Here is a 21,342-nt window from a genome sequence, read left to right on the forward strand (position 1 = left end):
AGGAAATAAGGGAGAGTATCAAATTGAAGGAAAAAGCATATAAAGTGGCAAAGAGTGCTGGGAGATTAGAGGACTGGGAAATCTTTAGGGGGCAACAGAAAGCTACTAAAAAAAGCTATAAAGAAGAGTAAGATCGAGTATGAGAGTAAACTTGCTCAGAATATAAAAACAGACAGTAAAAGTTTTTACAAATATATAAGACAAAAAAGAGTGGCTAAGGTAAATATTGGTCCTTTAGAGGATGAGAAGGGAGTTTTAATAATGGGAAATGAGGAAATGGCTGAGGAACTGAACAGGTTTTTTGGGTCGGTCTTCACAGTGGAAGACACAAATAACATGCCAGCGACTGATAGAAATGAGGCTATGACAGGTGAGGACCTTGAGAGGATTGTTATCACTAAGGAGGGAGTGATGGGCAAGCTAATGGGGCTAAAGGTAGACAAGTCTCCTGGCCCTGATGGAATGCATCCCAGAGTGCTAAAAGAGATGGCTAGGGAAATTGCAGATGCACTAGTGATAATTTACCGAAATTCACTAGACTCTGGGGTGGTCCCGGTGGATTGGAAATTAGCAAACGTGACGCCACGGTTTAAAAAAGGAGGTAGGCAGAAAGCAGGAAATTATAGGCCAGTGAGTTTAACTTCGGTAATAGGGAAGATGCTGGAATCTATCATCAAGGAAGAAATTGCGAGGCATCTGGATAGAAATTGTCCCATTGGGCAGACGCAGCATGGGTTCGTTAAAGGCAGGTCATGCCTAACTAATTTAGTGGAATTTTTTGAGGACATTACCAGTGCAGTAGATAACGGGGAGCCGATGGATGTGGTATATCTGGATTTCCAGAAAGCCTTTGACAAGGTGCCACACAAAAGGTTGCTGCATAAGATAAAGATGCATGGCATTAAGGGTAAAGTAGTAGCATGGATAGAGGATTGGTTAATTAATAGAAAGCAAAGAGTTGGGATAAATGGGTGTTTCTCTGGTTGGCAATCAGTAGCTAGTGGTGTCCCTCAGGGATCCGTGTTGGGCCCACAATTGTTCACAATTTACATTGATGATTTGGAGTTGGGGACCAAGGGCAATGTGTCCAAGTTTGCAGATGACACTAAGATGAGTGGTAAAGCAAAAAGTGCAGAGGATACTGGAAGTCTGCAGAGGGATTTGGATAGGTTAAGTGAATGGGCTCGGGTCTGGCAGATGGAATACAATGTTGACAAATGTGAGGTTATCCATTTTGGTAGGAATAACAGCAAACGGGATTATTATTTAAACGATAAAATATTAAAGCATGCCGCTGTTCAGAGAGACTTGGGTGTGCTAGTGCATGAGTCACAGAAGGTTGGTTTACAAGTGCAACAGGTGATTAAGAAGGCAAATGGAATTTTGTCCTTCATTGCTAGAGGGATGGAGTTTAAGACTAGGGAGGTTATGTTGCAATTGTATAAGGTGTTAGTGCGGCCACACCTGGAGTATTGTGTTCAGTTTTGGTCTCCTTACTTGAGAAAGGACGTACTGGCACTGGAGGGTGTGCAGAGGAGATTCACTAGGTTAATCCCAGAGCTGAAGGGGTTGGATTATGAGGAGAGGTTGAGTAGACTGGGACTGTACTCGTTGGAATTTAGAAGGATGAGGGGGGATCTTATAGAAACATTTAAAATTATGAAGGGAATAGATAGGATAGATGCGGGCAGGTTGTTTCCACTGGCGGGTGACAGCAGAACTAGGGGGCATAGCCTCAAAATAAGGGGAAGTAGATTTAGGACTGAGTTTAGGAGGAACTTCTTCACCCAAAGGGTTGTGAATCTATGGAATTCCTTGCCCAGTGAAGCAGTTGAGGCTCCTTCATTACATGTTTTTAAGGTAAAGATAGATAGTTTTTTGAAGAATAAAGGGATTAAGGGTTATGGTGTTCGGGCCGGAAAGTGGAGCTGAGTCCACAAAAGATCAGCCATGATCTAATTGAATGGCGGAGCAGGCTCGAGGGGCCAGATGGCCTACTCCTGCTTCTAGTTCTGCTCCCTAGCCAGAGACTCAAAACCCCTATGAAGGAAGAAATAACCCCATATCCCGTTGGTTTCTACTATTTGAAAATGTGTCAAGTTTGTCAGATGAAAGATGTCTACAACGACATGTTCATCTAATACCTCCGTGGGAATATACAGACTGGAGATTTAAGAACTGGTTTTGCAAAGCTAGAAACAGAACTCATCAGTCATCTGGAAAAGAACTGTTTAAAAAATGTGAGGAATCTCTCTCGCTGTCTGAAAAAAAGAGTCACCAGAAACGTTCAGTCTCTGAACTTCAATTCAACTCCAGGATTTTAAAGGAAACCAACTCTCCTCAAAGGGTCACAACATTCAACAAATTTTGCCTCATAGAGAAGCAAAAGTACTTTTCTTTTAACTTTTATTTGTGTGTGTGCATGTGTCCCTGCATCTTTATTCTTTTTGTCAGGTTTTGTAACTAATAAACTTACTCTTTGTTTGACTCCAGAACACCTGGTTTGATTGGCTCCTTATTAACAAATCAAGACATTTGGATTGGAAAAGGAATTTGTAGGGAAAATAAATTCTAAAACCCTTTGGTGAACCAACCAAGGAGGTTGAAATAATAGAGAACCAATTCACTCGTCCTCAATCGCTCAGAACAAAATGCTTAGTGTCGGCGAGGGCGAGTGGTTGCTGAGTGGGTCATAGTCACAGAGTCTACAGTACAGGAGAGACCTTTTAGCCAATTGAATCTGCACCAACAAAACTACACTACACTGATCCCACATTCCAGCACTTGGCCCAGAACCTTGACTGTTCTGACATTTCAAATGCTTATCCACGTCCTTTTGAAAGATTTTGAAGTTTCCCTCCTCTACACCACTCTGGGTGACGATATTCAATCCCCTTTAAACCTCCTGCCCCTCACATTAATATTATACCCCCTTGTTACTGACTCTTCAAGTAAGGGGAACAACTGCTTCTGATCCATCCTGTGCATAACCTTCATAATTGCATGCACCTCAATCAGGTTCAGCACCCCCTGCTCCCCACCTTGCCCTTCGTGCTTTTCTGCTCTTAAGAAAACAGCACAAGCCTATCCAGCCTCTCTCCATAGCTCAAATGCTCTATCCCAGGCAATATCCCGATGAATGTCCTCTGCACTCGATGAGTGTTTGTTAGTCCCCCACTTACAGCAGAGCCTGGTCTCTGCTCGTGTCGGATTTCCCTGCTTTTGGGCCAAGACCTCGCTCTTTTGGGACCATGTGGTGGTTGGTATGCAACGACTCCCCCACGTTAAAAGAATGCACAGGCATCTTCCACCCCATTCCCATCCCCATCCCACACAGCCAAATTAATTTTGGTACCTGGAACATCAGGTCCCTTATGGACAACCCCAACAGCAATAGACCAAAATGCCGTGCTGCCATCATAGGCCAGGAACTCCGACGCTACAACATTGACGCCCTGAGTGAGACACAACTGCCAGACTAGTCTAAAAAACAAGATGGCGGATATATCTTCTTTCATGGCACTGTGTAAATGGTCACACACCAACATCATGTTGATCTAGCCCTAGTGGTTGCTGTGCATCGCCATGTTTGCCTGTGCGCCCCACAGAGCTATATGAGTGCAGTCAATGTCTCTCTGTACCTTTGGGGATTTGGCTACCCTGGCCCACATGCCCACTCTCCCTGTTCCTCTTGGTAAGAGAGAAAGTGATGTTCCCTCTCCTGGTGTGCAGGGTCTCCACAAACGTCTGATACAGCGAAGGATGATCAATTGGGAAATACTTGTTAACTCGCCTGAGAAGATTTGCTTCCTTTGAAGTTGAGGTCGATGGTGGCCCTGCTCTGTGGTCTGAAGTCCTGTTGAAGAAGGTGTCATGGTTCAGTTACCATCTCCTTGGTGAATGACAGCTGCTTCTCACAGTGCTGCTGGCTGTGGTCTCCTTCTGTGCACACTTTCTCCTATCCGCTGCCTGTGCTCGTTGACACTGTTGTGTTCCAATTAACCCAAGTGGGACTGCATCCATCCCCTTAATAATTGTACAGGCCTTCTTGTTGATGAGACTGAAAACTCCTCTGACCTCCTTGTCAGGATGCAGTGATGCTCGCTTCTAAATTCAAGTCACCAAAACTCCTCCAAGATACACATTCACAGATTTTGCAGCATTAAGTCAAAGGCAGGTTCATCTGCAAGTTGAAAGTGTAGATACTTTTTTTTCAACTCTGAGTGAAGAAAAGGTGGTAGCCGGAGCCAGACAGTCCACACTGACAAAACCCGAATCAAATCAACCCAAGAGGCTTACTGGCAGCACAATGGTTATCGCAGGTTCGATTCCCGGCTTGGGTCACTGTCTGTGTGAAGTCTGCGCGTTCTCTCCGTGTCTGCGTGGGTTTCCTCCCACAGTCCAAAAATGTGCAGGTTAGGTGGATTGGCAATGCTAAATTGCCCTTGATGTCCCAAAAGGTTAGATAGGTTTATGGGGTTATGGGGATAGGGTGGGGGTGTGGAGCTTAAGTGGGGTGCTCTTTCCAAGGGTTGGTGCAGACTCGATGGGCCGAATGGCCTCCCGCACTGTAAATTCAATGTTCTAAATCCCGAAAGACATGCTGTTAAGTGAATTGGACATTCTGAAGTCTCCCTCTGTGTACCCCAACACGCTAGAATGTGGCAACTAGGGGATTTTCCCAGTAATTTCATTGTGGTGTTAAAGTAAGCCTACTTGTGACAATAAAGATTATCATGATGATGTCCCTGTGCATGCCCCTGTGTACACTCTGCACACGAGGGCGGGATTCTCTCAGCCTGGGGCCGGGTTGGTGAATCCCCACGACTGGCGTGAATCGCATCACGCTGCTGGCACGCGATTCTCCACAGAGCGGCCAAGGTGGCCCGAGCGGCCATTGTAAAAACGCAGAGTCCCGCCAGCGCCGTCCACACCTGCTCTCAGCCGGCAGGAACTCGGCGTGGAAGGTTCGGGGTACAGCCTGTCGGGGGGGGGGGGGGGGGGAGAGGGGGTCCGACCCCAGGGGGGGCCTCTGATGTGGCCTGGCTCGCGATCGGGGCCCACCAATCGGCGGGCCGGCCTCTCTGGCTGCCAGCCTCCTTTCTTCCGCACCGGCCCCTGTAGTCCTGCGCCATGTTGCGTCGGGGTTGACGTGTTGAAGGAAGCCACTGCGCATACACGCATTGGCGTCGGTGCCACTGCACATGCATGCGTTGGCGCCGGTGCCACTGCGCATCTGCAGACCGGGTTCAGCAGCTGGATCAGCTTGAACCGCTCCAATGCCGTGCTGGCCCCCTGTCGGGGCCTGAATTGCTGATCCTGAGGCCATGTTGACGCCGTCGGGAAACGCAGCGGCGTTTCTGACGGCTTCGACACTTCGCCTCAGGATCACAGAATCCATCCCGGGGTCCTATCCTGTGAGGCAGGGCGCGCTGCAACGCCACTCTCGTCACATTCTCCAGCGCCGATTTTGCGGCAGAGCCCAAATTTGCGGCCATGATTTATTGAATATATATATATATATATAAATCACGCGTTATGTTATTGCTGGGCACATAAACTTGAAGTGACAATACGTTGCAGACAATTCCTTTTAATCTCAGCAGCTACTTTGTACCAGAGGCACCAGGATCGACCCCAAGGCGACAGCTTGTGATTGAAGTGGTGCCGCCCAGGATGCTGCTGCTGCTGCGAGCGCGTGTCCGCGCTGCCGGCTGCTCCCAGTCTCCTAGCTGCACAGGAGGAGCAATGGCACCTGAGCAGAGGCAGAGCACCACCTCCAGAGAGACCTACACGCCGTTATCCTTGAAAACCACCAGAAAGAACGAGGACAGACCGTGGAAACTGCGACTCATCTACCTGCAATGCTGTAAGTCCTTTACGTGCAGCCTGTCATCAGATGTATATTGCTGATAATAAGAGAGCTGCACACAAAATTGCTGTCCACACGCCACATTGACCCCCGCTGCTGCATGGATAGCTGAGCTCCCACAGTTAATATAAATATAACAAGAAGAAATGCCGTCTGTTGTTTGCGGCCGTTTGTTGTAAATACTCGACGTGGCATTCACGGGATGGGTTAAGTATTCTGGGAGCTGCAGTTTTATTTTCCTGACTACACGCCAGTGCGCGAAGGATAAAAACCTACTCTTGTTTGTTGTTGTTCACAGCTGACGTTCGGACGATTTCTGGGAATCATTTGTAATGAGGGAAAGGTGACTTTTATTTCGCAATTATAGCTCTTCAGAAGAAGACTGAATGCGTTCTTTAAAAATACCTTTCTGTAAAAGATTGGTACAGTGGAAGAGATAATGGTGCCCTGATACTTGCCCTGGTAGAAGATTCATAACTATAAAACTCCTTTCATATATATTTAGAATAAAATAATTGCAACAGCACAGTGTGACTTTCCGGCTGGCAACCTTCCTGGTCACGTGAGATAGGTACACTATGCTCAACTTGCCATCAAAAATATTTTGTGTCTCTGGTAGACCATCAAATTAACTATTTTGTGCAGGCGGCATAGTTTTCTGCAGCATTTAACTGTAACAAATTGCTATATTTTTCAAAATAGCCCAAACAAAGCAGAAGATGGTAAGATGTAACCCCACGCTATCACCTTGCATATGAAATGTGCCCAGTCATGTTCCGGGTGCATTGCTTGTTGAATAATATCCTCATTGTACTGGTGCAATGATCTGGTTTTCTTAATCTCACCAAACACTTCTCATGTGACATTTCCACGTAAATCATATTCTTTCTTCAATAGCTCATGATGAAGGTTAACTGATACAGAACCTAATTTCACAGAATTTACAGTGCCATTCAGGAGGCCATTCAACACCAGCCCTTGGAAAGGGCACCCCACTTAAGCCTATCCCCATAACCCAGTAACCCCACCTCACCTTTTTTGACATTAAGGGCAATTTATCATGGCCAATCCACCTAATTTACACAACTTTGGACTAATTCCAAGAGTTCTCTATATTTGTGGCTTGTTGCGGGAAGGAGATATCTTTCTTATACATTGAACTTGAGAACAATCTAACTTCTGTCCATATTCAGAAAGTTGATAATGCCACATACTTCACTTTTCATATCTTGAATGTTGTTTTCTGCTTGTTCACTTTGACACTGTTTAATGGTTTGCTTCAGGAGGACATCTGGTTTGTTGTGATCCTGTTCACACGAGCCATTGACAGATGTCATCTGCCATTAACAAAGATTATTCCTCGATAATAATCTTTATTGTCACAAGTAGGATTACATTAACTCTGCAATGAAGGTACTGTGAAAAGCCCCTAGCCACCACATTCCAGCGCCTGTTCGGGTAGAAGGAGGGAGAATTCAGAATGTCCAATTCACCTAACAGCACGTCTTTCGGGACTTGTGGGACTTGTGGGAGGAAACCTACGCAGACATGGGGAGAATGTGCAGACTCCACACACACAGTGACTCAAGCCGGAATTGAACATGGGACCCTGGCGCTTTGAAGCAACAGTGCTAACCACCATGCTACCGTGTCGATTTACAAAGTGCTTCAACTTTTCTAATGCTGTCCTCGTCAGCCTTCCACCTTCCTCTGTAAACGTTACTTCATACAAAATTCTGTCGCTCATACCCTATCTCTCATCAGGTGTCTCGCACCTGAACTTCCGGTGTCCGTGATGTGCTGAGCAGACACACATCAGGTGGCTCTCCTCACATTCGGATCCAACATAGTTAATTTATTGGTAATCTCAGTCTAAAAAGCCCACCAAAACCCAGCCGAATACAAAGGACACAGGAGAAGAACATGCCTGGCAACAATAGACTGAGTGGACAGCAAGCTATCAGTAGCAGCAAAGGAAAGGGCCAGGAACAGCGGGTGAGCAGACAGGCAGTCCACGAGGCGAGGCGGAAACCCAGGCGAACCAGGAGGAAGAAAGGTCGGCGAACCGAACAGCAGAGCAGGAGCAGGACGCGATGACCCCCCCCCCCCCCCCCCCCCCCCCCCGGACCTGGAGAAGGCAGCTACGGACCAGAGTGACAGGATTGTAGCTCTGAAAACAGGAGTGAAAAGGTTGGTGGCAGCCCAGCGCACCCTAAAAGAGAAATGGAGGACCAGGAAAACCGGTCCAGACATCAAAACGTCCGAATAGTAGGTGCCAGAGGGAAGAGATCCAATGGGCTACATTGCCCAAATGCTGGCTAGCTAATGGGGAGAGAGGACTTTCCAAACCCCCCGAAATGATCAGGACACATAAGTCGCTTCGGCCAAGGCCCAAAACCGGGGAGCAGCCCAGGGTAATAATCGCGAAGCTGCACTGATTCCAAGACCGAAAAGAGATCTTAAGGTGGACTCGTAGGAATGACATGAATCAGGGTGTACCAAGACATTGGGGCGGGATTGGAAAAAAAGAGGGCCAAGTTTAATGGAGCAAAATTGGCCATTTTGCTCTATAAAAGTGGGATACGAATTGGAATGCTATTCCCAGCCAGACTCTGGGTGACATTTAACGGCAAAGAACTTTACTTCAACACCCCGGCGGAGGTTGATGAGTTCTTTGAAACAAACAACTCAGAGGAGAGCAATCGCGTCAGCGATGAAAGCGGAAAGTAACGGAGAGTGGAGGATAGACCGCAAATAGAGACAATAATAATACAAACTATGTGCATATGTTTTTTACGTGGGACTGTGATGCCTCGTTTTCGGGCTCATCTCTCCCCTCAATGCGATGAGGGGGAGCAGGCCAAGGGGAGCGAGGATAGGGAAAGCAGGCAAAGGGGTGAGATAAGGGGAGGAAGGGGATGGGTAAAACAGGGCTAGTGCGAGACAAGCAGTGGCTAACACAGGAAGGCAGAAAGCAAAGGGGGCCGTGGCGCGCCTCTCTGGGGAGAGGGAGCACCTGGCCAAAAACGGGGAAGGGTGGGGGGACTGGGCAGAAGGGGGGGGGGGGGGGAGAATACAGGGGGGACAGAAAAGGAACAAAGGGAAGAATAAGGACAAGAAACGGAACAGGCACAGGCCTCTGCAAGCATGGAGCAGGGCAAGGAACCATGGTGGCGCTGCAAGTAGCCACTCAAAAAGGCCCCATAGCAAAGGGAGACCCCAAAGTGCGGGGGGGGGGGGGGGGGCACCCACTGACATACACATGGCGGCCATGTTGGGTTGCCCCTGGACAAAGGGAAATCCAGGAGCATAAGGGCCTGACCTCATGGTGAGAGCGGTGACCATGGCCATTTTCGACGCCCCCTAACAAAGCGAAACCCCGGAGTGCAGGGGCTCAGCCAACAGGTAAGTATGGGTTATCCTGCAGGAACAGGGGTTCAGAACCCCCCCCCCCCCCAAACCAAGATTGTTATCTAGAATGTAACGACCCAGTGAAAAGATCCAGAGCCTTTGCCCACTTAAGAAGCCTAAAGGCCGACATAATCTACCTGCAAAAGACGCACCTGAGGGAGACTGCTGGTAAGGAAGCGCTGGGTGGGACAGATGTACTATTCATGTTACGGGACGAGGGCTAGGGGACTAGCCATACTGATTAAAAAGAGGACGAGGTTTACAGAAATCAAGACACTTACGGACCCAGCGGGACGGTACGTCATGGTCGGCGATGACCTGGAAGGGGTACCGGTGGGACTGGAAAATGTGTACGCTCCCAACTGGGATGACACAGAATTCATAAGGAAGACCATGGCAGAAATCCCCAACATTGACACACACCGACTGATTATGGGGAGTGACTTTAACTGCGTGCAGGACCCACTGACCGACCGATCAAACCCCAGAATAGGGGGAAAGTCTGGCATGGCTAGGGAACTGGGAGCATTTATGGAGCAGATGGGGGCGGTGGACCCATGGAGGTTCCTGCAGGAGAGAAAGAGTTTTCATACTGCTCACAAGTGCACACCCGTATCGACTTTGTTGCAGTGGGGAAAGCTGTTCTTCCAGGGATCACAGGGGCGGAATACACCACGATCATTATCTCCGAATGCTCTCCACATTAGATGGATGTGAGGTTAGAGACGGGCCGTGCCCAGTGCCCCAGATGGAGGCTGGACACGAACTTCCTGGCCGACAAGGCCTTCTGCCAAAAAACATTGAGGGCGGCCCCAGAAACCACACTATTAGAGGACCTGATGAGCACAAGCAGCAAAGAAGGGGGCCTATGTGGGAAAATATACGGACAGTTACTGGACAGAGCTCGGACACCATTGGACGAGACCAGAAATGGGAGGACGAACTGGGGACAGAGGTAGTGTGGAGACTCTGGAGCGAAGCAATGAGCAGGGCCAACTCGACCTCCTCCTCATGCAGTTCGAAGTGGTGCACAGAGCACACCTGACCAGAACCCAAATGAGCAGGTTCTTCCTGGATGTGGAGGACAAATGTGAACAAAGGGGCCTAGCCAGACACACCCACATGTTTTGGGCCTGTCCCAAACTTGCTGGGTTCTGGACAGCCTTCTCCGAGCCAATGTCCAAGGTTGTGGGGGTAAGGGTAAAGCAATGCACAATAGTGGCAAACCTCGGGGTATCGGAGCAGCCAGAACTACACATGGGGAAGAGGATCAGCACCCTTGCTTTCACTTCCCTATTCGCATGCCGGAGAATCCTGCTCGACTGGCTATCAGCAGCACCACCCACAGCTGCAGACTGGCTTGTAGACCGTTTGAAATTCCACCACCTGGAAAAGATTAAGTATGCCACCCGAGGGTCGGAGGAAGGCTTCCTAGATACATGGGGGCAGTTTGTCAGCCTGTTGCAAAACCTGTTTGAGGCCAGCAACGAGGAGCAAGATAGGAAAACGAGAGAGGAAGAAAAAGAGGGAAGACAAGGGTAAAACAAAGTTAGAGGGGGAACCGGAGGGGAGGGGGGGGGGAGGAGAAAGAGGAAAGGCTGGAAAGCCACAAAAAGGGGAAGAGGTGGGGGCGGGGTTGGGAGTGGGGGGTGGGGGGGGGGTGGGGTGGGGGGGGGGTCGGGCCCGATCACAAAGCAAACACAGCCAAAGTCGACCAGGACGGGGGTAAGAAAAGAGAGGGGAAGAGGAGGAAAAGGGGGAGGACACAAGGAGGGCATGGGGGACGGGAGGAAGGGACCATAGGACGAGCCAGAGGGCGGCGCAATGTACATAAAGTGAATTAAGGGAAGGACAGAATAAACCTTTCTGTACAATAAAATAAATTAATTCAGGAAAGAAAATATATATAACTGTTTATTAATGTGGAAAATGCCAATAAAAATATTTTTTTTAAAAGATCTCTTGCACCTGTATCTCAGTCTTCATTATGTGGAGATGCCGGCGTTGGACTGGGGTGAGCACAGTAAGAAGTCTTACAACACCAGGTTAAAGTCCAACAGGTTTGTTTCAAACACGAGCTTTCGGAGCACGGCTCCTTCTTCAGGTGAAGAAGGAGCCGTGCTCCGAAAGCTCGTGTTTGAAACAAACCTGTTGGACTTTAACCTGGTGTTGTAAGACTTCTTACTGTGCTCAGTCTTCATTGACAGACATTGACTCCAAGGGCAGCAATGCCTCAAATTCAAAACACCCTTCCTTATGTTCACATACCTCCATAACCATACTTCATCCCATTTCTGTCACCTCCTTCAACTTTATAACCTTCAGGGACTTCCAGTTGCGGCTATGCGGAGCTAAGCCACACATTCGGCAGCTCCTGCTATTTAGGGACTTTTGGGCCGTTTCGAGGGCCCCAAACGGAGCTGTTTCTACGCATCCCGGTGGGGGAAGGTGCCTGGAAGAACTTGCCCCACACTATATGGTGCTCACCTGGAGTGGGAAGAAGAAAAAGGCTGCAGTAACTCCCCCAAAAAAAACGGGGGAAGAAAAACAAAATGGCGGCCGGCACTCCTGCTATTTAGGGACTTTTGGGCCGTTTTGAGGGCCCCAAACGGCGCTGTTTCTACACATCCTAGTGGGGGAAGGTGCCTGGAAGAACTTGCCCCACATTATCTGGTGAAAAAGGCTGCAGTAACGCCCCCCAAAAAACGGGTGAAAAAAAACAAAATGGCGGCCGGCGCTCCCGCTATTTAAGGGCTTTTGGGCCGTTTTGAGGGCCCCAAACAGTGCTGTTGCTACATATCCCGGTGGGGGAAGGTGCCTGGAAGAACTTGCCCCACACTATATGGTGAAAAAGGCTGCAGAAACGCCCCAAAAAAAACGTGGGAAGAAAAACAAAATGGCGGCCGGCGCAACACCCGAGGACTGGTGGAAGTGGGCGCAGGAGCAACAGGCCTCGCTCCTACGTTGTTTTACTGACCTGAAGGCTGAGCTGCTGGACTCCATGAATGCAACTGCGACCAAGCTGCTTGGGACCCAGGCGGCACAGGAGGAGTCTATTCGGGAGTTGCAGCGGCAGGCCGTTGAAAGAGAGGAGGAGGCCGTGGTCCTCGTTGGGAAAGTGGAGTTGCACGAGGCACTTCATAAAAAGTGGCAGGACCGCTTGGAGGAGCTGGACGTTCGCACGAGGCGAAAGAATCTGAGGATCCTGGGCCTGGCGGAGGGGCTGGAGGGGTCGGATCTCCCGGCGTATGTGACCACGTTGTTGAGCTCGTTGATGGGAGCAGGGTCCTTCCATTTGCCCCTGGAGCTCGAGGGAGCGCACAGAGTGATGGCCAGGAGGCCCAAGGCAGATGAGCCCCCGAGGGCGGTGCTGGTGCGGTTCCACCGATTCAGTGACCGGGAGTGTGTGCTGCGCTGGGCCAAGAAAGAGAGGAGCAGTAAATGGGAGAATTCGGTAGTGAGGATCTACCAGGACTGGAGTGCGGAAGTGGCTAAGCGGCGGGCCAGGTTCAACCGGACGAAGGCGGTGCTTCATGCTAAGCAGGTCAGGTTTGGAATGCTGCAGCCTGCGCGCCTGTGGGTGACATACAAGGACCGGCACCATTACTTCGAGTTCCCGGAGGAGGCGTGGGCCTTTGTACAGGCGGAGAAGCTGGACTTGAACTAGGGCCTGGGAACATACTTTGGCCGGCGTTGTTTCCGCTGTGGCTGTTTTGTTCCAACTGTTTCAACTTTTTCAACTTCGAAATGTGTGTTATGTATGCTGGTTTTCTTTTTGCTCTGTTTACGGGTGGGTTTGTCTGTTGGGTATGGTTGTGGGGTAGGTGGGGAGTGTTGGGGGTTTGTGTTCTATATGTTCTCTTCTGTACGGGTCTGGGGATTGAGGGGAAACTGGATTTTGGGGAACTGCGTCAGAAGGATGGGGTGTGGCATTGTGAAAGCGCGGGCTTTCCTCTGGTTTCCCGCGCTGCTGGGCAGGGGGGTGGAGCTTGCGATGGGGGAAGGGCCTCTACGGGTCTTTTTTCCCGCGCTGCAATAATGCCAAGGAGGTGTGGCAAGAGGGGGATGACCCCAAGCCGGGAGGGGATAGGTTTTGGCGGGAGCTGCCGGGGTCAGCAGAAGTCAGCTGACTCACGGAAGTACCATGGAGGGTGCGTCGCGGCTAGGAGGGGTCCTAGCCTGGGGGGGGGAGGGGGGTGGGGGGGGATACCGGGTTGCTGCTGGAATGACTAGGAAGGAGCCGAAGAGGGCCGGGGGGGAAGAGGAGAGGCGCTATCGCCATGGGGAACGGGTCGAGCGGGGTATGCTGGCCTGGGGCGAACATCTGCCAAGCTATGGCTAGTCGGCAGGGGAGGGGGGCGGGTTGCCCTCTGATCCGGCTGATTACCTGGAACGTGAGGGGGCTGAACGGGCCGGTTAAGAGAACCAGGGTGGTCTCCCATCTAAGGGGGTTGAAGGCGGACGTGGCTATGCTCCAGGAGACCCACCTGAAGGTGGCGGACCAGGTCCGTCTGAGGAAGGGGTGGGTGGGGCAGGTTTATCATTCAGGATTGGACGCAAAGAACCGGGGGGTGGCGATTCTAGTGGGGAAGAGGGTGGCGTTTGAGGCGGCTGAGGTGGTGTCGGACAAGGAGGGCAGATATATCATGGTGAGGGGTAGGCTGCAGGGAGAGAAGGTGGTGCTGGTGAACGTATATGCCCCGAATTGGGATGATGCTGGCTTCATGAGGCGCTTGTTGAGCCGCGTCCCGGACCTGGAGGCAGGGGGCCTGATCATGGGGGGAGATTTTAACACAGTGCTGGATCCCACACTGGACCGGTCCAGTTCAAGGACGGGTAGGAGACCGGCGGCGGCCAAAGTGCTGAGGGGATACATGGACCAGATGGGAGGGGTGGATCCCTGGAGGTTTGGGAGACCGAGAGCGCGGGAGTATTCCTTTTTCTCTCACGTCCATAGGGTTTATTCCCGGATAGACTTTTTTGTCCTGAGCAGGGGGTTGATCCCGAGGGTGCAGGATGCCGAGTATTCGGCCATAGCGATTTCGGACCATGCCCCGCACTGGATTGATCTGGAGATGGGGGAGGCACGGGACCAGCGCCCGCTCTGGCGCCTGGATGTGGGGATGCTGGCGGAGGAGGAGGTGTGTAAGAGGGTTCGGAGAAGCATTGAGGGGTATCTGGTTACCAATGATACGGGGGAGGTCCAGGTGGGGATGGTCTGGGAGGCTCTGAAAGCAGTGATCCGGGGGGAGCTGATCTCCATCCGGGCCCACAGGGAAAGGAGGGAGAGGAAGGAGAGGGAGAGACTGGTGGGAGAGCTTCTGGAGGTGGACAGGAGATATGCGGAGGCACCGGAGGAAGGGTTGCTGGGAGAACGGCGCAGGTTGCAGGCCAATTTTGACTTGTTGACCACCAGAAAGGCGGAGACACAGTGGAGGAGGGCGCAGGGTGCGGTATATGAGTATGGAGAGAAGGCGAGCAGGATGTTGGCGCATCAGCTCCGTAGGCGAGATGCGGCTAGGGAAATTGGGGGAGTGAAGGATGGGGGTGGAAATGTAGTGCAGAAGGGGACAGAAGTAAACGGGGTCTTTAGGGACTTTTACGAGGGATTGTACCGGTCGGAACCTCCGAGGGGGAGAGAGGGGATGGAGAGCTTCATGAACAGGCTATGTTTCCCAAGGGTTCAAGAGAGGCTGGTTGAGGGGCTGGGGGCGCCGATAGAGTTGGAGGAGCTAGTCAGGGGGATCGGGCAAATGCAGTCAGGTAAGGCCCCGGGGCCGGACGGGTTCCCGGCAGAATTTTACAAAAAATATGCGGACCTGGTGGGTCCCCTGCTGGTGCGAACTTTCAATGAGGCGTGGGAGGGGGGGGCTTTGCCCCCGACGATGTCGCGGGCACTGATCTCTTTGATCCTAAAACGGGATAAGGACCCCTTGCAGTGCGGAGCATATAGGCCTATTTCACTCCTTAACGTAGACGCTAAGTTGCTGGCGAAGATCCTGGCTACCAGGATAGAGGATTGTGTGCCAGAGGTAATTCATGAAGATCAGACAGGGTTTGTCAAGGGGCGGCAGCTCAACACGAATGTGCGGAGACTGCTCAATGTTATCATGATGCCGGCAGTGGAGGGGGAGGCGGAGATAGTGGTGGCGCTGGATGCAGAGAAGGCGTTTGATAGAGTTGAGTGGGGGTACCTATGGGAGGTGCTGGAGAGGTTTGGATTTGGGGAGGGATTCATCAAATGGGCGAGGCTGCTTTACGCGGCGCCGATGGCGAGTGTAGTCACAAATGGAAGGAGATCGGAGTATTTTAGGCTTTATCGTGGGACCAGGCAGGGGTGTCCCCTGTCCCCCCTGCTCTTTGCACTGGCGATTGAACCGCTGGCCATGGCGTTGAGGGAGTCAGGGAAGTGGAGGGGTCTGGTGCGGGGGGGGGAGGAGCACCGGGTATCGCTGTATGCAGACGACCTGCTGTTATATGTGGCGGACCCAGAGGGGGGAATGCCGGGGGTGATGGAACTGTTAGCGGAATTTGGGGGCTTCTCGGGCTATAAGCTGAACTTAGGAAAGAGCGAGGTATTTGTAGTGCACCCGGGAGATCAGGAGGAGGGAATTGGGAGGCTCCCCTTCAGGAGGGCAGTGAAGAGTTTCAGGTACCTGGGGGTGCAGGTGGTCAGGAGTTGGGGGGCTCTTCATAAGCTTAACTTCACCAGACTAGTGGAACAGATGGAGGAGGAATTTAAAAGGTGGGACATGGTGCCGCTATCGCTGGCGGGCAGAGTGCAATCCGTCAAAATGACGGTTCTCCCGAGGTTCTTGTTCCTCTTCCAGTGCTTGCCCATCTTTATCCCTAGGGCCTTTTTTAAAAGGGTGACCAGCAGCATCATGGGATTTGTTTGGGCGCATGGCACCCCGAGGGTGAAGAGGGTCTTCTTGGAGCGGAGTAGGGATGGGGGGGGGCTGGCGTTGCCCAACCTCTCGGGGTATTACTGGGCGGCCAACGTGTCGATGGTGCGTAAGTGGGTGATGGAGGGGGAGGGGGCAGCATGGAAACGGATGGAGAGAGCGTCCTGTGGGGATACAAGCCTGGGGGCCCTGGTAACGGCGCCGTGGCCGCTCCCTCCCACGAGGTATACCACGAGTCCGGTGGTGGCGGCTACCCTCAAGATTTGGGGGCAGTGGAGGCGACATAGGGGAGAAGTGGGGGGCTCGATGGAGGCTCCGTTAAGGGGGAACCATAGGTTCGTCCCGGGGAACATGGATGGGGGATTTCGGGGATGGTATAGAGCGGGCATTAGACAGCTGAAGGACCTGTTTATCGACGGAAGGTTTGCGAGCCTGGGGGAGTTGGAAGAGAAATTTGGGCTCCCGCCGGGAAACATGTTTAGATATCTGCAGGTAAAGGCATTTGCTAGACGGCAGGTGGAGGGATTCCCTGCGCTCCCCGCGAAGGGGGTGAGTGACAGGGTGCTCTCGGGGGTCTGGGTCGGGGAGGGGAAGATATCCGATATCTACAAGCTTATGCAGGAGAAGGAAGAGGCGTCAGTAGAGGAGCTGAAAACGAAGTGGGAGGGGGAACTGGGGGAACAGATCGAAGACGGGACATGGGCTGATGCCCTGGAGAGGGTAAATTCTTCCTCCTCGTGTGCGCGGCTTAGCCTCATCCAATTCAAGGTGCTGCATAGGGCCCACATGACTGGGACGAGGATGAATAGGTTCTTTGGGGGTGAAGATAGGTGTGCCAGGTGCTCGGGGAGTCCAGCGAACCATGCCCATATGTTCTGGGCATGCCCGGCATTGGAGGAGTTCTGGAAGGGGGTGGCGAGGACGGTGTCAAGGGTGGTGGGATCCAGGGTCAAGCCAGGATGGGGACTCGCGATCTTTGGGGTTGGGGTAGAGCCGGGAGTGCAGGAGGCGAAAGAGGCCGGTGTGCTGGCCTTTGCGTCCCTAGTAGCCCGGCGAAGGATTTTGCTACAGTGGAAGGACGCGAGGCCCCCAAGCGTGGAGACCTGGATCAATGACATGGCGGGTTTCATTAAGCTTGAGAAGGTTAAATTCGCCCTGAGAGGATCGGTGCAAGGGTTCTTTAAACGGTGGCAACCTTTCCTCGACTTTCTGGCTCAACGATAGGGTACTGGGACAGTAGCAGCAGCAACCCGGGGGGGGGGGGTGGGGGGTGGGGGGTGGGGGGTGGGGGGTGGGGGGGTGGGGGGGCGTTGATTATGTTAGCTTATTTTATTTAAATTTGATTTATCTAATTTTAATTTATGGTTAAGTTCTCTTGTTTGGGGGGGGGGTGGGGGAATGTGATACATGTGATGTTACGGTATGGGGGGAATTGTGGGTGTTATGGGGCTGTTAGTTGCATATTACTGCTTTTTGCTATACTTTTTGTTATATTTTCTGCAAAAAATTCCAATAAAAAAAAAGGGAAAAAAAAAAAAAAAAAAAAAAAAAAAACTTTATAACCTTCAGAGAAGTTTGTTCTTCTCCAAGTCTCGTCTCTTTTGCATCCCTTATACCCTGTGTTTCTTGCAGTGCCGTCAGCTGTCTAGATCGTCAGCTCTGGAATGCCATCTATAAACCTCTCTACCTCTGTCATCTCTTAAAATGTACATTTTTCACCAAAACGTTGGTCTCCTGACCTAATATCTGCACCTTGGTCCTATCACAAATTGTGTCTGGTAAAGATCCTGTGAAGTACCACAGGTACTATGTTCTGATCTTGGTCAAGAACATGGTCATATTTGTGATATGAGGAGAGATTAGATAGACTCGGTTGTTTACCTGAGGACGGAGGAGGCTATGGGACTCAATTGAGGTGTGCGCAATTATTGGGACCTAGTCCGGGAGGACTTGTTCCCCCAGCTGAAGGGTCAATTACCAGGGGGCATAGATTTAATGTGATTGGTAGACAAATTACGGGGGACATGGAAGAAAAACGTTTTCACCCAGAGGGTGATGGACATCTGGAATTCGCAATCTAAGTTGGTGGTTGAGGCTGAAATTCTCAACTCATTTAAAAGGTACCTGGATCTGCATCTGAAGTACTGTAACATGCAAGGCTACAGACCAAATGCTGGAAAATTGAATAAAAATTTAAAAATCCTTTTTGACCTGCGCAGACACGATGGACCGAATGGCCTTTCTGCACTATACCTTTTCTATGGTTCTAAGCCATAAGATCCCACAGTTTAAAACAAATAATATTTACTATACAAAAACCAAACAAAGAATACACCAAATACCATCTACGTAACAATCCTTACTCTAAAACCCAGAATCAAAAAAAACCAAAAATGAATTAACAGGCACATTGTGGGTGATAAACTATATATTAAACATTAACTGACATACACAACAAAGATATCTTATAAATCTTTATTGTCACAAGTCGGCTTACATTAACACTGCAATGAAGTTACTGCGAAAAGCTCCTAGTCGCCACAGTCCGCCGCCTGTTCGGGTACACAGAGGGAGAATTCAGAATGTCCAAATTATTACCGCATGTCTTTCGGGACATGTGGAAACCCACGTAGACACTGGGAGTACGTGCAAACTCCGCACAGATAGTGACCCAAGCCGGGAATCGAACCCGGGTCCCTGATGCTGTGAAACAACAGTTCTAACCACTGTGCTACTGGTTAGATGGTATTATGACAGATGAAGATCTTTCTAGTTCAAAACCATAAGGGGCTCGGGTCAAATTGACAGAAAGATTTTCCTAATTATCTACTGACAATCTGAAACCACGTTAAAAATAGGAAGCACCATTCATGTCATTTCCCAGCAGTTTTTGCGAATCACCTGCCAATGTTACGATGTCATGCTTGCTGGGAATTCTCTTTGTGCTTCGGCCGGTTTAGCTCAGTTGGCTGGACAGCTGGTTTGTGATGCAGAGCGAGGCCAACAGCGTGGGTTCAATTCCCATACCGGCTGAGGGTATTCATGTAGGCCTGCCTTCTCAACCTTGTCGCTCGGGTTAAATCACCACTAGTCAGCTCTCCCCCTCAAAGGGAAATGCGTCCTATGTCACCTGGGACTATGGAGACTTTACTTAGTTTCTATGCATAATTGGGCTGAAATATATGATCTTGTGATGTTGCTATAACTGAGGGGGAACAGGAATCCAGTATATGACCCTTTCAGTCTGCTCTCAATGTTAGCAAACATTGTATGAAACCAAAAGCCTCGGGTGGTATTGATGCCCCTTGCATGGAATTGCGGGGAGTTGGGAAATGTGACCTCGAATTTGCTTATAAAGCTAGCTTGTCCAGCAAAAGGAAGAAAAATGCCAAACCATATTCTCAAAGATTACTGAGATGTTTTTTCCCTCCATCTCTGTGTTCTCAGTGGGAGCTTGGCCTCAAACACATTTTTGCTCGTCTTGCTTTCACCATTACAATGTAATACATAAATGTATCTGGCCGACATGCAGAACATTGGCAGAGGAGATAAGACAAGCCAGAATTCCAATGGATGGTGCCATCATGCAAGTCTATCCTCTATGGGAGTGGTGGTGGTGGAATTGTAATGATGCCAGGGCAGTAGTAATCCAGAAACTCATGGTAGCTGGTGAAATTTTAATTCAATTAATAATCTTGATAAAAGTGATCATGAAACTATGTTGATTGGTGTAAAAAAACATCTGGTTCACTAATCCCCTTCAAGCAAGGAAATTTGCTATCCATACCTGGTCTGGCCGACATGTGAAACCAGACCCACAATAATATGGTTGACTCTGAACACTACTATGAAATTGCCAAGCAAGTCAGTCAGTTATATCAAATTGCCCCAAAGTTGAAAAAAAAAAGTGAAACTGGGTGAACCACCAGAAACAGCAATGACAAATCGAGCACTGCTGACCCTACAAATTCCTCCTTACTAACATTTGAGGGCTGAGGCCAAAATTTGGAAAGTTGCCTCGGACTAGTCCAGCAACATTCTGGCATGGTAAGATATGTGAATATGACTATAATCCCAGACCCCAATATCACTGGGTATGTCCTGTCACATGGACAGGACAACAGCACAGTCATATACAATCAGGAAGGGGTTGCCTGGGTGTCCTCGACATTGACATCCAGACCCCATGAAGTTCCATGGCATAGGTCAAACATGGGCAAAGAAACCTCCCGCTGTTACCACCTACCACCCTGGACTCAGCAGATGAATCAGTACCCCTCTATGTTGAACACCAATTGGAAGTAGAACTGAGAGTGGCAAAGGTACAGAATACACTCTAGTTGCAGGACATCAATGCCCATCATGAAGAATGACTCAGCAGCACCGCGATTGTCTGAACTGGCTGAGTCCTTAAGGACAAAGCTGTGAGACTGTCTGTAACAAGCGGTGAAGAAAAAACAGGGGGGGAAAACTATTTGACCTTGGCTCTCACCGGTCTACCTAATGCAGCTGCATCTCTCCATGACAGTATCAGTAAGAGTGACCACTGCACAGTCCTTGTGGACACAAAAACCTATCTTCACATTGAGGATATTCTCCATTGTGTTGTGTGGCACAACCACTGTGCAAAAGGGGATGGATTTGAAACAAATCTAGCAACTCAAAACCAGGCATCCATGAGGTGCTTTGAGCCAGCAGCAGCAGAATTAGATATAACTACAATCTGTAATCTCATCAGCCAGCATATCCCCCACTCTACCATTACCAGTAAGCCAGGGGATCAACCTTGCTTCAATGAAAGAGTGCAAGAGGGCATGCCAGGATCAACAGCAGACCTCTCGAAAAATGAGGTGTCAATCTAGTGAATCTGCAACACAGGTCTCTTTGCATGTGATAGACAGAGCTAAGCAATCCCATAACCAAAGGATAAGATCTCATCTCTGCAGTCCTGCAACCTCTGGCGATGAATAGGAGTGGACAAATAAATGGCTCACTGGAGGAGGAGGCTCCACAATTATTTTTTTAATATTTCTATTAAGGTATTTGAAAATTTTAATAAAAATAACATAGACAATGACATCAACGTGGGATAATAAACATTCCCCCCCCCATCTCAATCTTCACACACCCCAACCATACAACAACACCACCCCC

General features: G+C 50.1%; 1 protein-coding gene across 4 annotated transcripts in view; it reads left to right on the forward strand.

Moving 5' to 3' along the window:
- Positions 1-5,626: 5,626 nt before the first annotated feature.
- The window catches only part of si:ch211-51h4.2, a 477,954-nt gene continuing 462,238 nt past the window's right edge, over positions 5,627-21,342 (forward strand). For 2 of the 4 annotated variants that reach the window (XM_038815048.1, XM_038815049.1), the window contains exon 1: positions 5,627-5,869. Coding sequence is in view for 1 of the 4 variants with exons in the window: in XM_038815046.1 (XP_038670974.1) it covers positions 5,677-5,869 (193 nt within the window). In the remaining 3 variants the exon portion in view is untranslated. The remainder of the gene's footprint in view (positions 5,870-21,342) is intronic. The other 2 variants (XM_038815047.1, XM_038815046.1) reach the window with 2 other exon arrangements.

This window comes from Scyliorhinus canicula, chromosome 13 (genome assembly GCF_902713615.1).
Source record: "Scyliorhinus canicula chromosome 13, sScyCan1.1, whole genome shotgun sequence".
In the NCBI taxonomy this organism is placed as follows: Eukaryota; Metazoa; Chordata; class Chondrichthyes; order Carcharhiniformes; family Scyliorhinidae; genus Scyliorhinus; species Scyliorhinus canicula.